This window comes from Leptonotus elevatus, chromosome 8 (assembly GCF_054856555.1).
Source record: "Leptonotus elevatus isolate MCC_2025b chromosome 8, RoL_Lele_1.0, whole genome shotgun sequence".
Taxonomy (NCBI): domain Eukaryota; kingdom Metazoa; phylum Chordata; class Actinopteri; order Syngnathiformes; family Syngnathidae; genus Leptonotus; species Leptonotus elevatus.
This window is the reverse complement of record NC_141246.1, coordinates 18064753-18079379: the sequence shown is the minus strand read 5'-3', so window position 1 is coordinate 18079379 and position 14627 is coordinate 18064753. Positions and strand designations below refer to the sequence as shown.

Here is a 14627-nt window from a genome sequence, read left to right as displayed (position 1 = left end):
TTTGGGCGCTGTATACATTTTATGAAAATGTCAGATTTTTATTGGGAAATGGGAGGCGGAGTGCACCGTCTTGTTACCCTGGCTGGTAGACCATGGCCTGCTCGATTGAGGGAAAAGTATGCAGATTTTATGTTGCGGGAATGTCTGTTTGTTATTATTGTTATATTTTAAAACGTTTTGTTTATTTAAGAAAAAAGTAGGTTAGCTTTTTACATACCTCACGTCCTGAGCGTTCAGATAAGGTCCAAAGCTGTGTGGGCAGCCCCCCACATAAAAAAAAAAAATTTGGATCACGGGAGCAAAAAGGGTTGCGCATAGAACACTATGTCATTATTCTTTTGTCAAGAAGGACTTTTTTTTTTTTTTTTAATTTTTAATTTGAGTCAAGTTTGAGTATCATTTATATATCTCGAGACTGGGCCAAGTGTCCTCTTTTTTTGGTAAGTCAAATACGGTCATCCTTTGATTAATTTCACAATACTCTTTAATTAATCACAATTTAATCACATTTTTCTACTACTATGTTCTACAAAGCTTGTAACAGATATTAACTTGAGTAACAGATTGGAAAGTATATTTAGATTCAAAGACTGTTCTGTTAGAGTTTTTAAATCCTTGAATACACAAACTGTCGCTAAAAAATTCTTTACCTGCATCTTATAATCTTTTCAAAACTTCTCCAGCAGCAATTGTTTGCGAGACCGTGTAAAGGTAATTTGAGATGATTTGATTTGATTTGAGATTATTTTGATCCGCAAGAGACATACAACTAATCTGCTATTTGAATGTGCCGTTGCAAAGTGCTCACATTCTTTTAGAATTCTCCAGCAAGCGTCAAGCAAGTAACACAGGAAGTAAAACTAACTTTATTCCACGTTTATCCATCTTCCTGCCGGTGACCTCTTCCAAGTCTGGCTGCAAACATGAGCAGAGGCTAAGGCCACCACAGGAAGTAAATAAAACTGAGTTATTTTTTTAAACGCTTTAATCTCTAGAGTTAATAGCTTTAATTTTGACAGCCCTAATTGACAATGACAGTTTCTATCATCATAATCTTTGTAAAGACATTTTTATATAGTCTTTAAATCCCATTATATTGTGTAAGCAGCCTTCATATTGTGGCTGATCAGTGTATAAGAGACAAATACAGTAACCTATAATAATGCAAAACATGACTTTCTCGTAGCTGGCTCAAGGAGGTCTAACGCTCGTCTCAGCATGGTTGATTTCATGCCATTCTCCAGAGATTTGTCTCAGGAGCAGCTCATTGGGTAGGTAAAACTGGGCCCCACAAAACAGACCAAAGCAAGCTTCTTACTGAATTTGATGAAACTGACTTCTCTCCGTTTTCGTCCCAGGGGTGACACAACAAATACAAACTTGCAGAATATGGAGCCTGTGTCTGAAACAGAGCAGGAACAGGTCCCCGAGGAGCTTGGCAAGCTCACAGAGGTTGACAAGGCCCACACTGGACGAGTAAGACGAGTGTATAATTCAAGGATTTCTTTAAAAAAAATAGAGAGCCTATCAGTTGGCTGATGACTATTTTATTTTCCCCCCACTACAGGTGCGACTGGAGATGTACCAAAAGTACTTTAAGACCATAGGCCTGGCCACCATCATTCCCATTGTCTTCCTGTACGCCTTTCAGCAAGGAGCCTCGCTGGCTTACAATTACTGGCTGAGCATGTGGGCCGATGACCCAATTGTTAACGGTACCCAGATTGATGCCGACCTGAAACTGTCTGTCTTTGGAGCACTGGGTTTTGTTCAAGGTTAGGATCCATGTTTGCCTTTTATTTCCATTTTTCCCCAAGTTTGTTCTGCAATAAACATAACCAAGCATCTTTTTTGTCTCCTCAGGCATCGCAATCTTTGGTACAACCGTAGCGATTTCCATCTGCGGCATCATTGCCTCCCGCCACCTGCACATGGACCTTCTGGTCAATGTTTTGCATTCGCCTATGTCTTTCTTTGAGTGCACGCCCAGCGGCAACTTGCTCAACCGCTTTGCCAAAGAGATTGACGCCATTGACTGCATGGTGCCCGAGGGCCTGAAGATGATGCTGAGCTACGTTTTTAAACTCATGGAAGTGTGCATCATTGTGCTCATGGCAACACCCTTTGCCGCTGTGATCATCCTGCCACTTGCATTCCTCTACGCCTTTGTCCAGGTAACCTTCCATCTCAAGAATTTCAACTCACAACCAACGAATAAACTCAAACTATAATATAAAAAAAAAATACATTTTCATTAATAAAATAAAATAAAAACAAAGATGCTTTTTAAAAAACAAAAACTAACTCAAACTACATTTTATGTTTACAAAACTTAAGCTAACTATAATTGTAGTGAAAATGTCCTTAGTTTATGTCTTTGGTAATTAATTTAATACATGAGCCTTTGGGGTTGATTTTAAATATGATTTAAGTATATTTATTTCGATATTAACCGGAATAAGGACATTTGAAAGTGTGTCGCACAGAAGTGACGTCATTGAACTCATTCACTGCCATTGACGGCTATAGACGTCAAAATTTCATTTAAACTATTTCTATTAGTTTAACTTTTTTTTTTCACTTTTGCTAACAAGAGTATGAAAACCTAGAAAAAAAATGTATTGTTAATTTAGAACAGATATAAAATTTGTGATTAATCGTTAGTTAACTAGTAAAGTCATGTGATTAATTACAATTAAAAAAGGTAATCGCCTGTCGGGCCTAATCAAAAAAAGATATTAAAAATAAGGGCCGTTTAATCGTAATTAATCGCATGATAATTTTATATCTGTTATAAATGTACAATAAAAAAATTCTAGGTTTTCATAAAAAATTAAATGAAATGAAAAAATGTTAAACTAATAGAAATAGTTCACATGAATTTTTTACGTCTATAGTCGTCAATGGCAGTGAATGAGCTAGCAGCAACCAATAGAAAAACACCTTCAGATGACTTCGCTCTATGTGACAATTTTGCGTGTTTGACTTTTGGCTCCAATGGCTCACCTTGCAACGCGAGGTAAGAAGTGTGTTGCTTTTTTTATTTTACCATTTATTAAATCTTGCACACAAGTAATACGCAACATTTTTTTTTAATGAAAACATTTTTGAAATAACTAAAACTATTTTTTTTAAACTAACAAAGCTGCCCTGACAACTAATTCAAACTAACGTAATTAAAAAAGCAAAACTCAAATCGAAATAACTAACTATAATGAAAATTCCAAAACTACAATAACTCTGCTCACAACTCATGATTTTGAATTTTCATATGACTTGGCAGTTTATAGGAACACTAATGGTACAATTTCAATGTCAATTCTGGGTAACCCCCAAGCGCTTTTTCTTGATTTCTTTTATGAATGTCTTAATTGTTTCCATTGTGGGCTGCAGGGCTTCTACGTTGCTACTTCCTGTCAGCTGCGGAGGCTAGAAGCTGTGAGCCGCTCCCCCATCTACACACACTTCAATGAGACGGTGCAGGGCGCCAGTGTCATCCGGGCCTTTGGGGATCAGTCTAGGTTTATTGTGCAGGCCAATGACAGGGTCGATTTCAACCAGACCTCCTACTTCCCCCGATTTGTCGCCACCCGGTCAGTATTACTCTCTTTAAAAAAAAAATGTTTTAATTACTAAGTAGAATGAGTATTACCTTTGTCAATAAGAACTATTAAATTAGTGATTCATCCACAGATGGCTGGCAGTCAATCTAGAGTTTGTTGGTAATGGAGTGGTGTTAGCAGCTGCCATTCTGTCAGTAATGGGAAGAGCCACCCTCAGTCCAGGCATCGTGGGTTTGGCTGTGTCACATTCCCTCCAGGTGAGATATCAGTGCCCGACTATTTACTCTTTAAAACGACATCATTAAAGCAACATATCTGGTGCATGGTGGTATGCATGAATATGTTTCAGTTTAGAATCGGTGAATACTTGTTATTCGTAATGAAAACAAACTCATTTTTGTAGGTGACTGGAATCCTGAGTTGGATTGTAAGATCATGGACTGATGTGGAAAATAACATTGTTTCTGTGGAAAGAGTAAATGAGTATGCTGACACTGTGAAAGAGGTCAGCGTTTCCACCACACACGCACTCTACTAAATGAATTTTGTTAATATTATTATAGCTGATTTATTTCATTCTCTTCACGTCATACAGGCCAGCTGGAGCATAGAAGGCAGTTCTTTGCCTCAGGATTGGCCCCAGACAGGCACTATAGAGTTCCAGGACTATGGGTTGCAGTACCGCAAAGGCCTGGAGTTGGCTTTGAAAGGCATTACCTTGCAGATTCATGAAAGAGAGAAGGTGAGTGATTTAAAATAATGGGAATTTTACCTAATGAGGCTTGCATGGGACTTCTGTGATTCATCAAACATCTCCAACGTGTTCCAGGTGGGCATTGTGGGAAGGACGGGAGCCGGGAAGTCCTCGCTTGCTCTGGGAATATTTAGAATCTTAGAAGCAGCAAAGGGAAAGATCTTTATTGATGGAGTCAACATCGCAAACATTGGACTCCATGATCTTCGATCACGCATTACTATCATTCCCCAAGTAAGTTATTAACAACAGAAACTGAGCTCTGGCTTTCCTCGCATAAACTGTTTTGATTACTAGCAAAGGAATAATAACAACTTGATTCGATCTGTAACCAAATTATCTTTGGGTCTTTTTCGCAGGACCCTGCGCTGTTTTCGGGCTCCCTCCGGATGAACCTTGATCCGTTTGACACTTACACTGATGAAGAAGTTTGGAGTTCATTGGAGCTTGCTCACCTTAAGAACTTTGTGTGCAGCCTGCCTGACAAACTCAACCATGAATGCTCAGAAGGAGGAGAAAACCTCAGGTACACACATGAATTGTACATTTTACACAATCCATCGAATTTAGGTTCTTACCATCTACAAATCGTTATCATCCATATAGCTTGGGTCAGCGTCAACTGGTGTGCCTTGCGAGAGCCTTGCTGAGGAAAACCAAAATCTTGGTTTTGGATGAGGCAACAGCTGCTGTGGACCTGGAGACGGACACACTGATCCAGTCCACAATCCGCACCCAGTTTGAAGATTGCACTGTCCTTACCATCGCTCATCGCCTTAACACCATCATGGATTACACAAGGTATACCATCAATTTCATGGAAAATAAAGAATCGAATAGAATAGACATTTTGACGCCACCTTTGAGATCGGGGTTGACCAAACTGCCACACAACATCCAATTTTTTAGAGACCTGCGACATTTACTAAAACTCACAATTGACACGACACGTCTTTCCTGCATTACTGCTTTCTACATTGTATGGAAAGGCAGGAGAAAAAGAAATTAGGTCATCTTTCTCATTTTCTCCATCAACACTACGGTTCTAATTATTATACCCCGGTGACTGAAGATAATTCAGTTATAGCAGCAAATTGCATGAATTGGCATTGTTTGTTCCACTTTGTGCACTGTAACAAAGTAATCTTAATATAAATTCCTTTAACGCCACTCATTTTTGTAACGCGCGATTAATGACTGCCCCTAACTTGGAAAGCCTGTACTGGGGGAATTCCAGTCACAACGCAGCAGACAAAATTTAGCAGTATTATTTAGTAACAATACATATATTTGTGGACACTGCGGTCAAGTTGTATTTTACAATTTAAAAAATGTGCAAAATTTCACAAGTTACTTCACATTAAAGATTAGATAGCTCTATAATATGAAAAGAAAAATACACTGAGCTGTCACCAATGTCTTACAATGCAATTATGCCATCTAGTGGCAGAAAAATGACCTCAACGCAAATAATATCACACTCGTTTTTACAGTACAGTACATCGCTTTAATTTTAACTAAATTTTATGAATTATTATGACAATACTGTATCAATGACTAAAAGATGCAGCCATATTTCTATTAGTTTAAAAAAATCTACTTTTATGTTACCAAGAGTATAAAAACCAAAACAAATTTTTTTATTGTACATTTAGAACAGATATCAAATTTGCGATGAATTGTCAGTTAACTGTTGAAGTCATGCGATTAATTACAATAAAAAAATATATATATACAGTATTTGTTATGGCAATGTTATGGAAAATTGGCAGTAAATGTAAATTTTGGTAACTCTTATACCTTTTCCCTTCTTTCTGTTCTACAGAGTGATTGTTATGGACCGAGGCCACATCTCTGAGATGGATTCTCCAAGTAACCTCATCGCACAGCAGGGACAGTTCTTCCGAATGTGCCGGGAAGCTGGGCTGGTCTAGGACCTTGGTGCAAATTTGGCACCGTTTTTTTCCCATGGCTTTTCAACAAAAGTTGAATTGGCCCTTCCAAGCTTTGTGGCAGCTCAACTGAGGGCATTGTCATTAAGGGTCCAGATATGCTACCAATACAGCCCATAGTCCTTACACATATGGGCATACTGTCCGGAGTCAGGAAAAGATCCTCAGAATATCAACACGTAAATGACGCTAAACTGGAATCCTGGGAGTGTGCAAGCTGTTCATAATGTATACATAAAGTTATGGAATCGTTCATTCTTTTTAAGAATTAAGGCAAAGCCTGGAATGAACGTGACCACAAATTATATGGATTGTTAATCCTGTTTTGAATTGGAGCAGTATTATATAGGTGTCATTAAGCACATGACATATACTTAATGTTTTCTCAGGCTTTGATGTTGATGTTTACTTACACAATTTTTAAGCCTTGAATGCCAAAAAGAGGTCATCTACATTTCTTTACTGTTTTGTTTTCCAAGAACGAGGACCGAAATTACTCTGACATACTGACCAACTAGAGGGTTCAACCTGCTGAATGTGAGGGATTTGAGGTTTTCAGAGTCTTCAGAAATGAGATTGAAGCAGACAATTTAGATTATTTATATGTCAGAGAATTGGAGGGAAACAATTGTGTCAGCCAAAACATTGGCAGGCAGTTGGTTATTTCTGTCAAAGTAAACACATAAAGCCCAAAGAAATTTTGTTGGTCAGATTTAACCTGATGCATATATGTGAAAACCCACATTGAATGAAGAGAATGCCTCTCCTCAACAATGGTAGTAAATCTTGGTGAGTGAATTTCTCTCCACCACCGCACAACTCAGGCCATACATATATATACTGTATATGTGTAGAGAGATCTCACTATTGTTCTATTTTTTTGCTGACGTTACAAAGTGTAGATAGTCCTCAACGACCTTGATCCTTGATTCAAAGAATTGTGAGCTTTTCGTGGAGAAAAGTCAGTATGCTGTTTTTGTCTTACTGGTTTAGACAATCTTTTCAAAGAGAAACCATATAGTTTATTTATGTGGTATTTCAAAACATGTCTTTACAATATTGAGGATTGTATTATATTTATACTTTTTATAACAAGCTATTTTCCTTTTTCACTGACTAATTACTATTATTGTATTGTTGTATGCATTGTGCTGAAAAATAAACATGTATGTGATTCAACAGTATGGTAGTGTTACACTTAATATCTGTTAAAGACTGTCAATAACACAGCAAAGGAATAAAAAAGGAAAGGAAATATATAAATGTAAAATAATAAATGAGTGTCCAAGGTTTTTAAGCAATACTGTAGAAGTCCGTATTAATAATGTAGTACCTTTTTTTTTTATTAATTGTAACAACAACAACAACAACAACAACAATATATATAGCAATGGTGGTAAGTCTGTTTAAAAAAAATCAGGTACTGTACTTGAGTATTTATTTATTCTTCTGACAGCTTTTTTAATATTACTTCAGGCATTTGAAAACAAATACTATATCTGTACTTTCTACTAATTTCTTTGTCAAAATAGGCTTGTTGTTTTTTTCATTCCTCGCGGGTGATGACACAACGTAAATAAAGAGAACCACTTTTTGACATTTTCATTGATTGACACGTTGGAGACGCACTAGACTACAGTAGAATAATCGCTAGATGGCAGAAGACGCCGAGTCAATCCCAATTAGACTCACGAAGAAGAGTTGCTGTTTTGTTTACTCCTGTTGCAATGGCGACCATCACTGAACTGAAATGTGGTATGTGCTCGTTGTTGTTATTTGTTTGCTTTTTAGTCTCGCAAATAAAGCTATTCGTCGGTGCCCTTTATGTGGAGCAACTGCTAACAACGCAGCTTACTGTACTTCAATATTTACGCGACGTTAATAAATTACTACCAGCATGCTAACATGCTAGCTATGGTGCATTTGGGTTCAGAAATTTCGAAGCATTTAAACACAAACGTGCCTCTGTTACTGAAACGTGCTTCAAGGCGACATAGTTATTGTAACTGGGATAATACAAAATAAATACATAAATGTTTTATGTTACGTTTTGGGGACATTTAGTTGACAATGTCTGGTTGACCACAGTTTGTTTATCCACTATCTCAATAAAAATTCCAGGGACCCCTGTACAAGATTATGTTGACATTGCGTTAAATTACACGTATTTTAGCCGTGAGAGAAACGTTGGAGCGCCGCGGCGTGCTGGGCCAACTGAAGGCTCGCATCCGGGCGGAAGTGTTCGGTGCCCTCGATGACCAACGCGAACAGCGTCCGCCGTTGTCCCACGAAAACCTGCTCATCAATGAGCTCATCCGGGAGTACTTGGAGTTCAACAAGTACCGACACACGGCGTCGGTTCTGACAGCAGGTGAGCCTCAGACCTTTTACACTGAATACTGTATATACTCACATTCTGTTCTAAGTACAGATACTCTGGTAAAAGTAGACGTACTGATTTAACTCCTGTGCTGAGATAAAAGAAAATTAAACATCTTTTCTAGTCTGCACACAAAATAGTTTCTGTCTTTTACTATTTAGTTTTACTGGTGCTTGTACTGAGAAGGGAGACACAAAAACATGTGTCCCTTTGTGAGCTGAAGAACTGACAAACAAACAAAATAATTTAGCAAATGACTTTAAAAATACACCTTACCTGCATGTATTGACAATTTTTTTTGCACACCGGTGGTTAGGTTGGCACAAGACATGCCTGCTTCAAATCATTCTTGAAGTCAACAGCATCAAACAATACTGAGTTTAAGGCCATGGATGGGTAATATCTTCCTGAATCTGTAGTGATATAATCTTTAATGCATGTTGGTTCACGTTCCTCCATGTTGCGGCTGTCCCTGTCTCAATGAATCAGTCAATCAGAATCACATCTGCTGAGGACTTAAAATATTTCTATTATGACTTTTTTAAAATCATTTATCCGTTATCAAATGTACAGTGCAAAATTAAGAATTCAGAAGAATAAGACGATACTTAAGTACAGATTGCTTAAGCACAGTAACAAAATATTTGTACTTTTGACTTCCCATCACTGATTGTACTGGCTCAAATCATGAGTACATTGCAACTGGTCTGCCGTACATCCACTCATGAGGTACTGTTCATTAATATTCACATGTAATACTGTCAATAATATATTAGTAAAATGAAATACAGCGCTTAATTTTAAAATACTGCAACATTTGAATGTTGTTTTGATCATTAGTTTTCTATTCATTACTACTACAAAGTCACCAAATCAACATTACATATTAATCGTAGTGCACACTGAGATTGCCAGATCGTCAGTGAGATAAGATCACACCCTGTTCCAGGAACACAAACCTGGCAACCCTGTCTCAACCTGACTGATCTTACGTGTCACAATTGACTTGTTTTGCTCAAGAAGATTGTTATGAAACCCGCTGGATTCATTGCAGTGTGGTCAACATGCTAAGCCAAGTAGGAAACTGAGTGGAACAAAACTTGACAGGGATTTTACTTCAGATTACAGCTGCGCATTTTTGAAACATGACCAATCTCCATTGTTGAGAAGAGTCAGAGAGTATTTCTAAACTGTGCTCTGTTTGTTATCCCAGAGTCAGGCCAACCCCAAGTTCCCCTGGACAGGCAGTTTCTGGCGAGCGAGCTGAGAGTTGCTGAGGATATGAGCTCCAAGTCGGTGTAAGTGGATTTGCCAGGACACACAAACTTCCAGTACGCATCTTTTGGACCTTTGGTCATTTGTTGGAGAGATCTATGAATCTTCACCATCATTATATTCCACACACACAGCTTACATAACCACATTTTTGTTTTAGCTTCCACGCTTATTAGCAAAGGGATTGTGTCATTGCCCTATTCGATTTTTTCTTCGACAATTACATTTTGTACTTAACTGATCATTTACGTTGTCACCAATTTATTTTCCTTAAAATTAACAATACAGTATTATTCAGCAATTATATATTTGTTTTTCTTGGGCTTTCCAGGCCTCTTCTGTATGGTTTGGTGTCGCACTTCCTGAACAGCGGTGATGATGGACGGAAGGTATTTCTTAGGGGCACCTCTGCTAGCAACACAGGACACAGCTGACACACAAAGCAACACACAGTGGACCAAAAAAGATGGACTCACCCCATTCAATCTCCATTATGTTTTTTTTGACACATCTCATCATGCTGATTTGTTTGAACTTGCAAATTCACACATGATCTGTTTATATTATGTTGTGTGTTTGCATTTGCTCGGCTCCTCACTTCCCGTTTCCCCCTTGTATTCATTAATGTATTTAAAATAAAATGTTTTTAAAGCCATTCAGAGCTGTGCTGTTCTTACTGAGTACAACCATACGATGGCACTATTGCCCAAAATAAGTCTAAAGCAGGGTTTCCAAAACTTTCAAACATAACATTGATGTACCTAATGCAGAGGAATTCCATTCCATCCATTAGACTTCCATTCCATCCATACTCTGTATCGCTTATTCTCACTAGGGTCGCGATCGTGGATGATAATGCTTATCCTTTTCATGATTGTGGGGAGCTGAAGTATATCCCAGCTCACATCGGGCAAAAGGCAGACTGCACTCTAAAAAGAGTTTGTTGAACCAATTTAAGTTTACAAATTGAATTGTTGACCAACTTGTTTCAAGTGGTACACTACAATACATTAAATTTAATGTTAATTTTAATATATTCACTTTGGATTACCTTAATTCAATCGTGCGTTACCACTTTTTAATTTACCATTTAAGTTGGTCAACAATTCCCCTTCGAAACTTAAGTTGGTTCAAAAATTCTCTTTTTAGAGTCTACATCCTGGACTGGTCTCAAGTCAATCACAGGGCATGTATGCAGACAGCCAAGCATCCACACATTTATGTATTTATATACGAGTGGGAACTGAAGCCACTTACCTCGAGCTAAATGGGCTGAATGCAGCATTATATCAGTTGTGACTCCCTCTCAAAATCCACTTTGAAAATTGTCACATATGATTGACCTTCTTGTGATAGATCATTCAATCCAAAATAGGTGTGCAATAAGTTAATTTTACAAAAACCAATCACTCATGTGAATGGCAAAGAGAGACGTTGCACATTACAAACACCCAAAACAACAAGCCCGCAATTTTTGCATTTCCTCCTCCTTGCCATTTAAGGGAACCTTACATTCTTATCGCACACAACTTGTGGAACTGATTATTTACAGAGCGGACCATTTGTTTCATGTCCTGATCATCGACTGTAAACATAGACATCCTACTTGTGTCCTCAGTAACATTCTTCAACTACGAACGGTTTTGAAACGATTCTTTAAGTTTAACAATGTCTTTGCTGCATTTTCCTGATTAATTATGTGTGTGATTTATGGAAATCAAGGAGCTTGGTGTGAAATAAATTGATAGTTTTGACCTCAAAACTAGCATACACTTCTGGGATGAACTGGATTGTGGGCCTCCTCTTCTCCAAATCTATTTTCTCCCCTCAATGTTGAGGTGTTGGACTCGAGCTGCTTTGGAGCAAACCTTATTTGAAGTGGCATGGTCACCTAATTTATTGGCAGTTGATATGAGGGCTCTCTTGTAAATGGCTATATATGTGGAAGAAGATGAACAGTGGTTGGTCAGTTGGCAGTTAGCCGTATGATTGATGGTACTGCTCCTCCGCACTATAAAACTGTTGTATGTAAGAGACACTTGTATAAATATTAAATGTAGTGTTCTTTGACTATAAAACGGTATGTTCACGTTTGCCCTTGGGCTTGAATGAATTCCATTGGGGTCAGACATATTCACAAATATATTTAGTTGATGGCCATTTATGGTTGTGATGGTGGGGGAAAAAGAAATGAGCGATGTGTTTATCACCTTTTTTCCATTTTCTATACAGTTTGTCCAAGAAATGACATCCAGCCTTAGCATGTTCAAGCTAGAGTGCCTGGAGAAAACCTACACAAGCAGGGAAAGAAAATCCACGTTCCACTCGGAAGGGCCTTAGAGACTATCAGGCAGGCACGTCCGCTAACCCACCATGCTGCCATTTATTTATCAAAAATGCTTGGCTTAATGTAGCAAGATGTGATACTATACTAGCCAGCAATGTCCAATTGGTGGGTAGTGGAAGTCGACTTCATCTTTGCTCCTTGCACCTTGATGCTCTTCTTTGGACGAGCTGTCTGTGCCACGCCAAATTGAATATATTCAGAGAACTTGGTAGTGTCGCGGGTCACAGCTAACTTTGATTCAGCTGTCGGATCCATTTCCATTCATTGTGTTTTTCACAATCGCCCTCTAATTGACTGTCAACCAGTCTCAAAGTTAGCCGTGTTGGACTTCTGCACCTGCTATCATCCTGAACAGGGTATTGTATAGAATAGGATGGATGTGGATGGATCGAGGGACCTGCGACATTAACTTTACAAATAAAAAGTTACTCTTAGACCTAAAAACAACAAATACCTAAACTATGCGGTTTCCATGCAACTACGTAACTATCCAGCCATCCATTTTTGATACCGCTTGTCCTCATTAGGGTCACGGGTGAGCTAGCTGTAGCCTATCCCAGCTGACTTTGGGCAAGAGGCAGGGACGGTAAACCCTAAAACTGGTTGCAAGCCATTTTCAAGTAACTGAAATGCTTCCCACCTTAAAAAAATTTTACCACACTGTCCAAATGTCCACTGAATGTCAGAATTCTAGGTTTCTTTTCTTTTAGCTACATGTGATGGATAACTTGAATTCAAGAATTTCAAGAACTACCCCGACCCGACTAGACAATTTTATTTGCACTGGAACTGGTATCTGAATTGCATGGACTGCATGGAGTTTGAAGTGTTATTTTTGCGCTTTTATAAATAAAATAAAAAAGACTAATATTTACTTGAAAAACTTTTCTTTTTTTTTAAAGAAGTAAAAGTAGTAGTAGTAAAAGTAAAGTTTTTTCACTCAGAAATTCTAAGTACATTTTACAAGGAGAGTTTTGAGTGCTTTTTTTACCAGTTTATGTTATATATATATATATATATATATATATATAACTACTCAAGGGTTGAGGAACAAACCCACAACATTCAGGTTGGGAGACAGCCACTCTACCACCTGAGCCATGCCGCTCCTTTTGTATGTTAGAATATTGATGGTGTCATGTGGAATCCTTGTACCAATGCAGTATAGTGGCAAACAGCAAGAGTGGCATGGCTCGGGTGGTAGAGTGGCTGTCTCCCAAGGTGAAGGTCATTCATTCATTCCTCAATGCTTGAGTAGCTTTTTTTAATGAAATAAACTGGCAAAATGTACTCAAAACTCTCCTTGTAAAATTTACGTAGAATTAAAGAGTGAAAAAACTGTACAAAGTTTTTTCATGTAAATATTAGTTACTCTTTTTTTGCAGTGTATAGTTGAGATGAGGAAGAGACCTTAATGTAGCAAGCAACATATTCATTAAAGAAATTACTAGAAAGCTAAAACAAATAGTGATATCATTGTGGTTGGAGGAAATGAGTCACTTAGTATTTCCCAACCTTTACCGAGCCAAGGCACATATGTAAAAATCTCATGGCACTTGACCAAACAAAAATGTCACAAAAAGTGAAGACATGTTAAATAATAAGCATTTTATTATGGCATAGATAGAGTAACAAAGATAGCCTACATGACTTGTAGCAATGGTTTAATTTTGGGACTAATTAAGGGGAATTGAATCATTTCCAGCAGCACACTTGATGATCTCTCACCGCACACTGGCTGCCGGGATTCACCACATAAAGAAGACACCCTTTATTATTAAGTGAATGCAAATCTGGAACTGGGAGAAAATAGCATCCTCTGGAAGAGAGAATACAGCCTTTGTCTACAGTAACTCCAAGTAATAACAATTATCCCTATTGATGTAAGATAATTCCCAGTACTATTGCAACACAATTGCTACTGGACCATATTTAGTCACTCGGGCTCTTAGTGTTTGTCTGTGCTACACTTTGAAAGTAACACAGAAAGCTGCCGAGATTCCAAACAGAACCTCTCTCCTTATATGGCACACACTGCAACTCCTGTTCAGTGTATCTCCTGCTTTATTTGCCTCCACCTCCGCCGCCCTGCCCCACCGTCTCGTTCGTCACCCCTCCCTATTCCTCGTAGCTCGACCCACCTTCCCAATTCGAGAGCATCGGTGCTGCCTCCTTGATGTAGGCCAGAGGGTGCGCCAAGGTCCTCCATGTTGGTCCACACATGAATATAGACACACACACCAGCACTTCCACTCTCTGGGCCAGAACAGACTCTGGCTATCAACTCGCACCTTGATTTATTGGAGCAAACAGTACGGTGTCCTTATATAGGAAGTTCCACTGGAAAGACGATGGA

The 14627-nt window shown here is 38.4% G+C and overlaps 2 protein-coding genes across 2 annotated transcripts in view; both read left to right on the top strand.

Moving 5' to 3' along the window:
- The window catches only part of abcc6a (ATP-binding cassette, sub-family C (CFTR/MRP), member 6a), a 30958-nt gene extending 23510 nt beyond the window's left edge, over window positions 1–7448 (top strand). The window contains exons 20-31 of the mRNA XM_086082341.1: window positions 1187–1271; window positions 1359–1476; window positions 1568–1775; window positions 1864–2174; window positions 3394–3593; window positions 3694–3820; window positions 3967–4068; window positions 4159–4305; window positions 4393–4551; window positions 4677–4843; window positions 4924–5118; window positions 6143–7448. Coding sequence (XP_085938467.1) covers window positions 1187–1271; window positions 1359–1476; window positions 1568–1775; window positions 1864–2174; window positions 3394–3593; window positions 3694–3820; window positions 3967–4068; window positions 4159–4305; window positions 4393–4551; window positions 4677–4843; window positions 4924–5118; window positions 6143–6251 — 1928 coding nt within the window. The 3' untranslated portion in view covers window positions 6252–7448. The remainder of the gene's footprint in view (window positions 1–1186; window positions 1272–1358; window positions 1477–1567; window positions 1776–1863; window positions 2175–3393; window positions 3594–3693; window positions 3821–3966; window positions 4069–4158; window positions 4306–4392; window positions 4552–4676; window positions 4844–4923; window positions 5119–6142) is intronic.
- A 450-nt stretch (window positions 7449–7898) lies between these two features.
- On the top strand, window positions 7899–10579 carry cep20 (centrosomal protein 20). The gene is made up of 4 exons (XM_086082450.1): window positions 7899–8024; window positions 8443–8640; window positions 9863–9947; window positions 10256–10579. The coding sequence occupies exons 1-4, from the start codon at window positions 7997–7999 to the stop codon at window positions 10356–10358; spliced, it is 414 nt and encodes a 137-aa protein (XP_085938576.1). The 5' UTR covers window positions 7899–7996; the 3' UTR covers window positions 10359–10579.
- Window positions 10580–14627: the final 4048 nt, after the last annotated feature.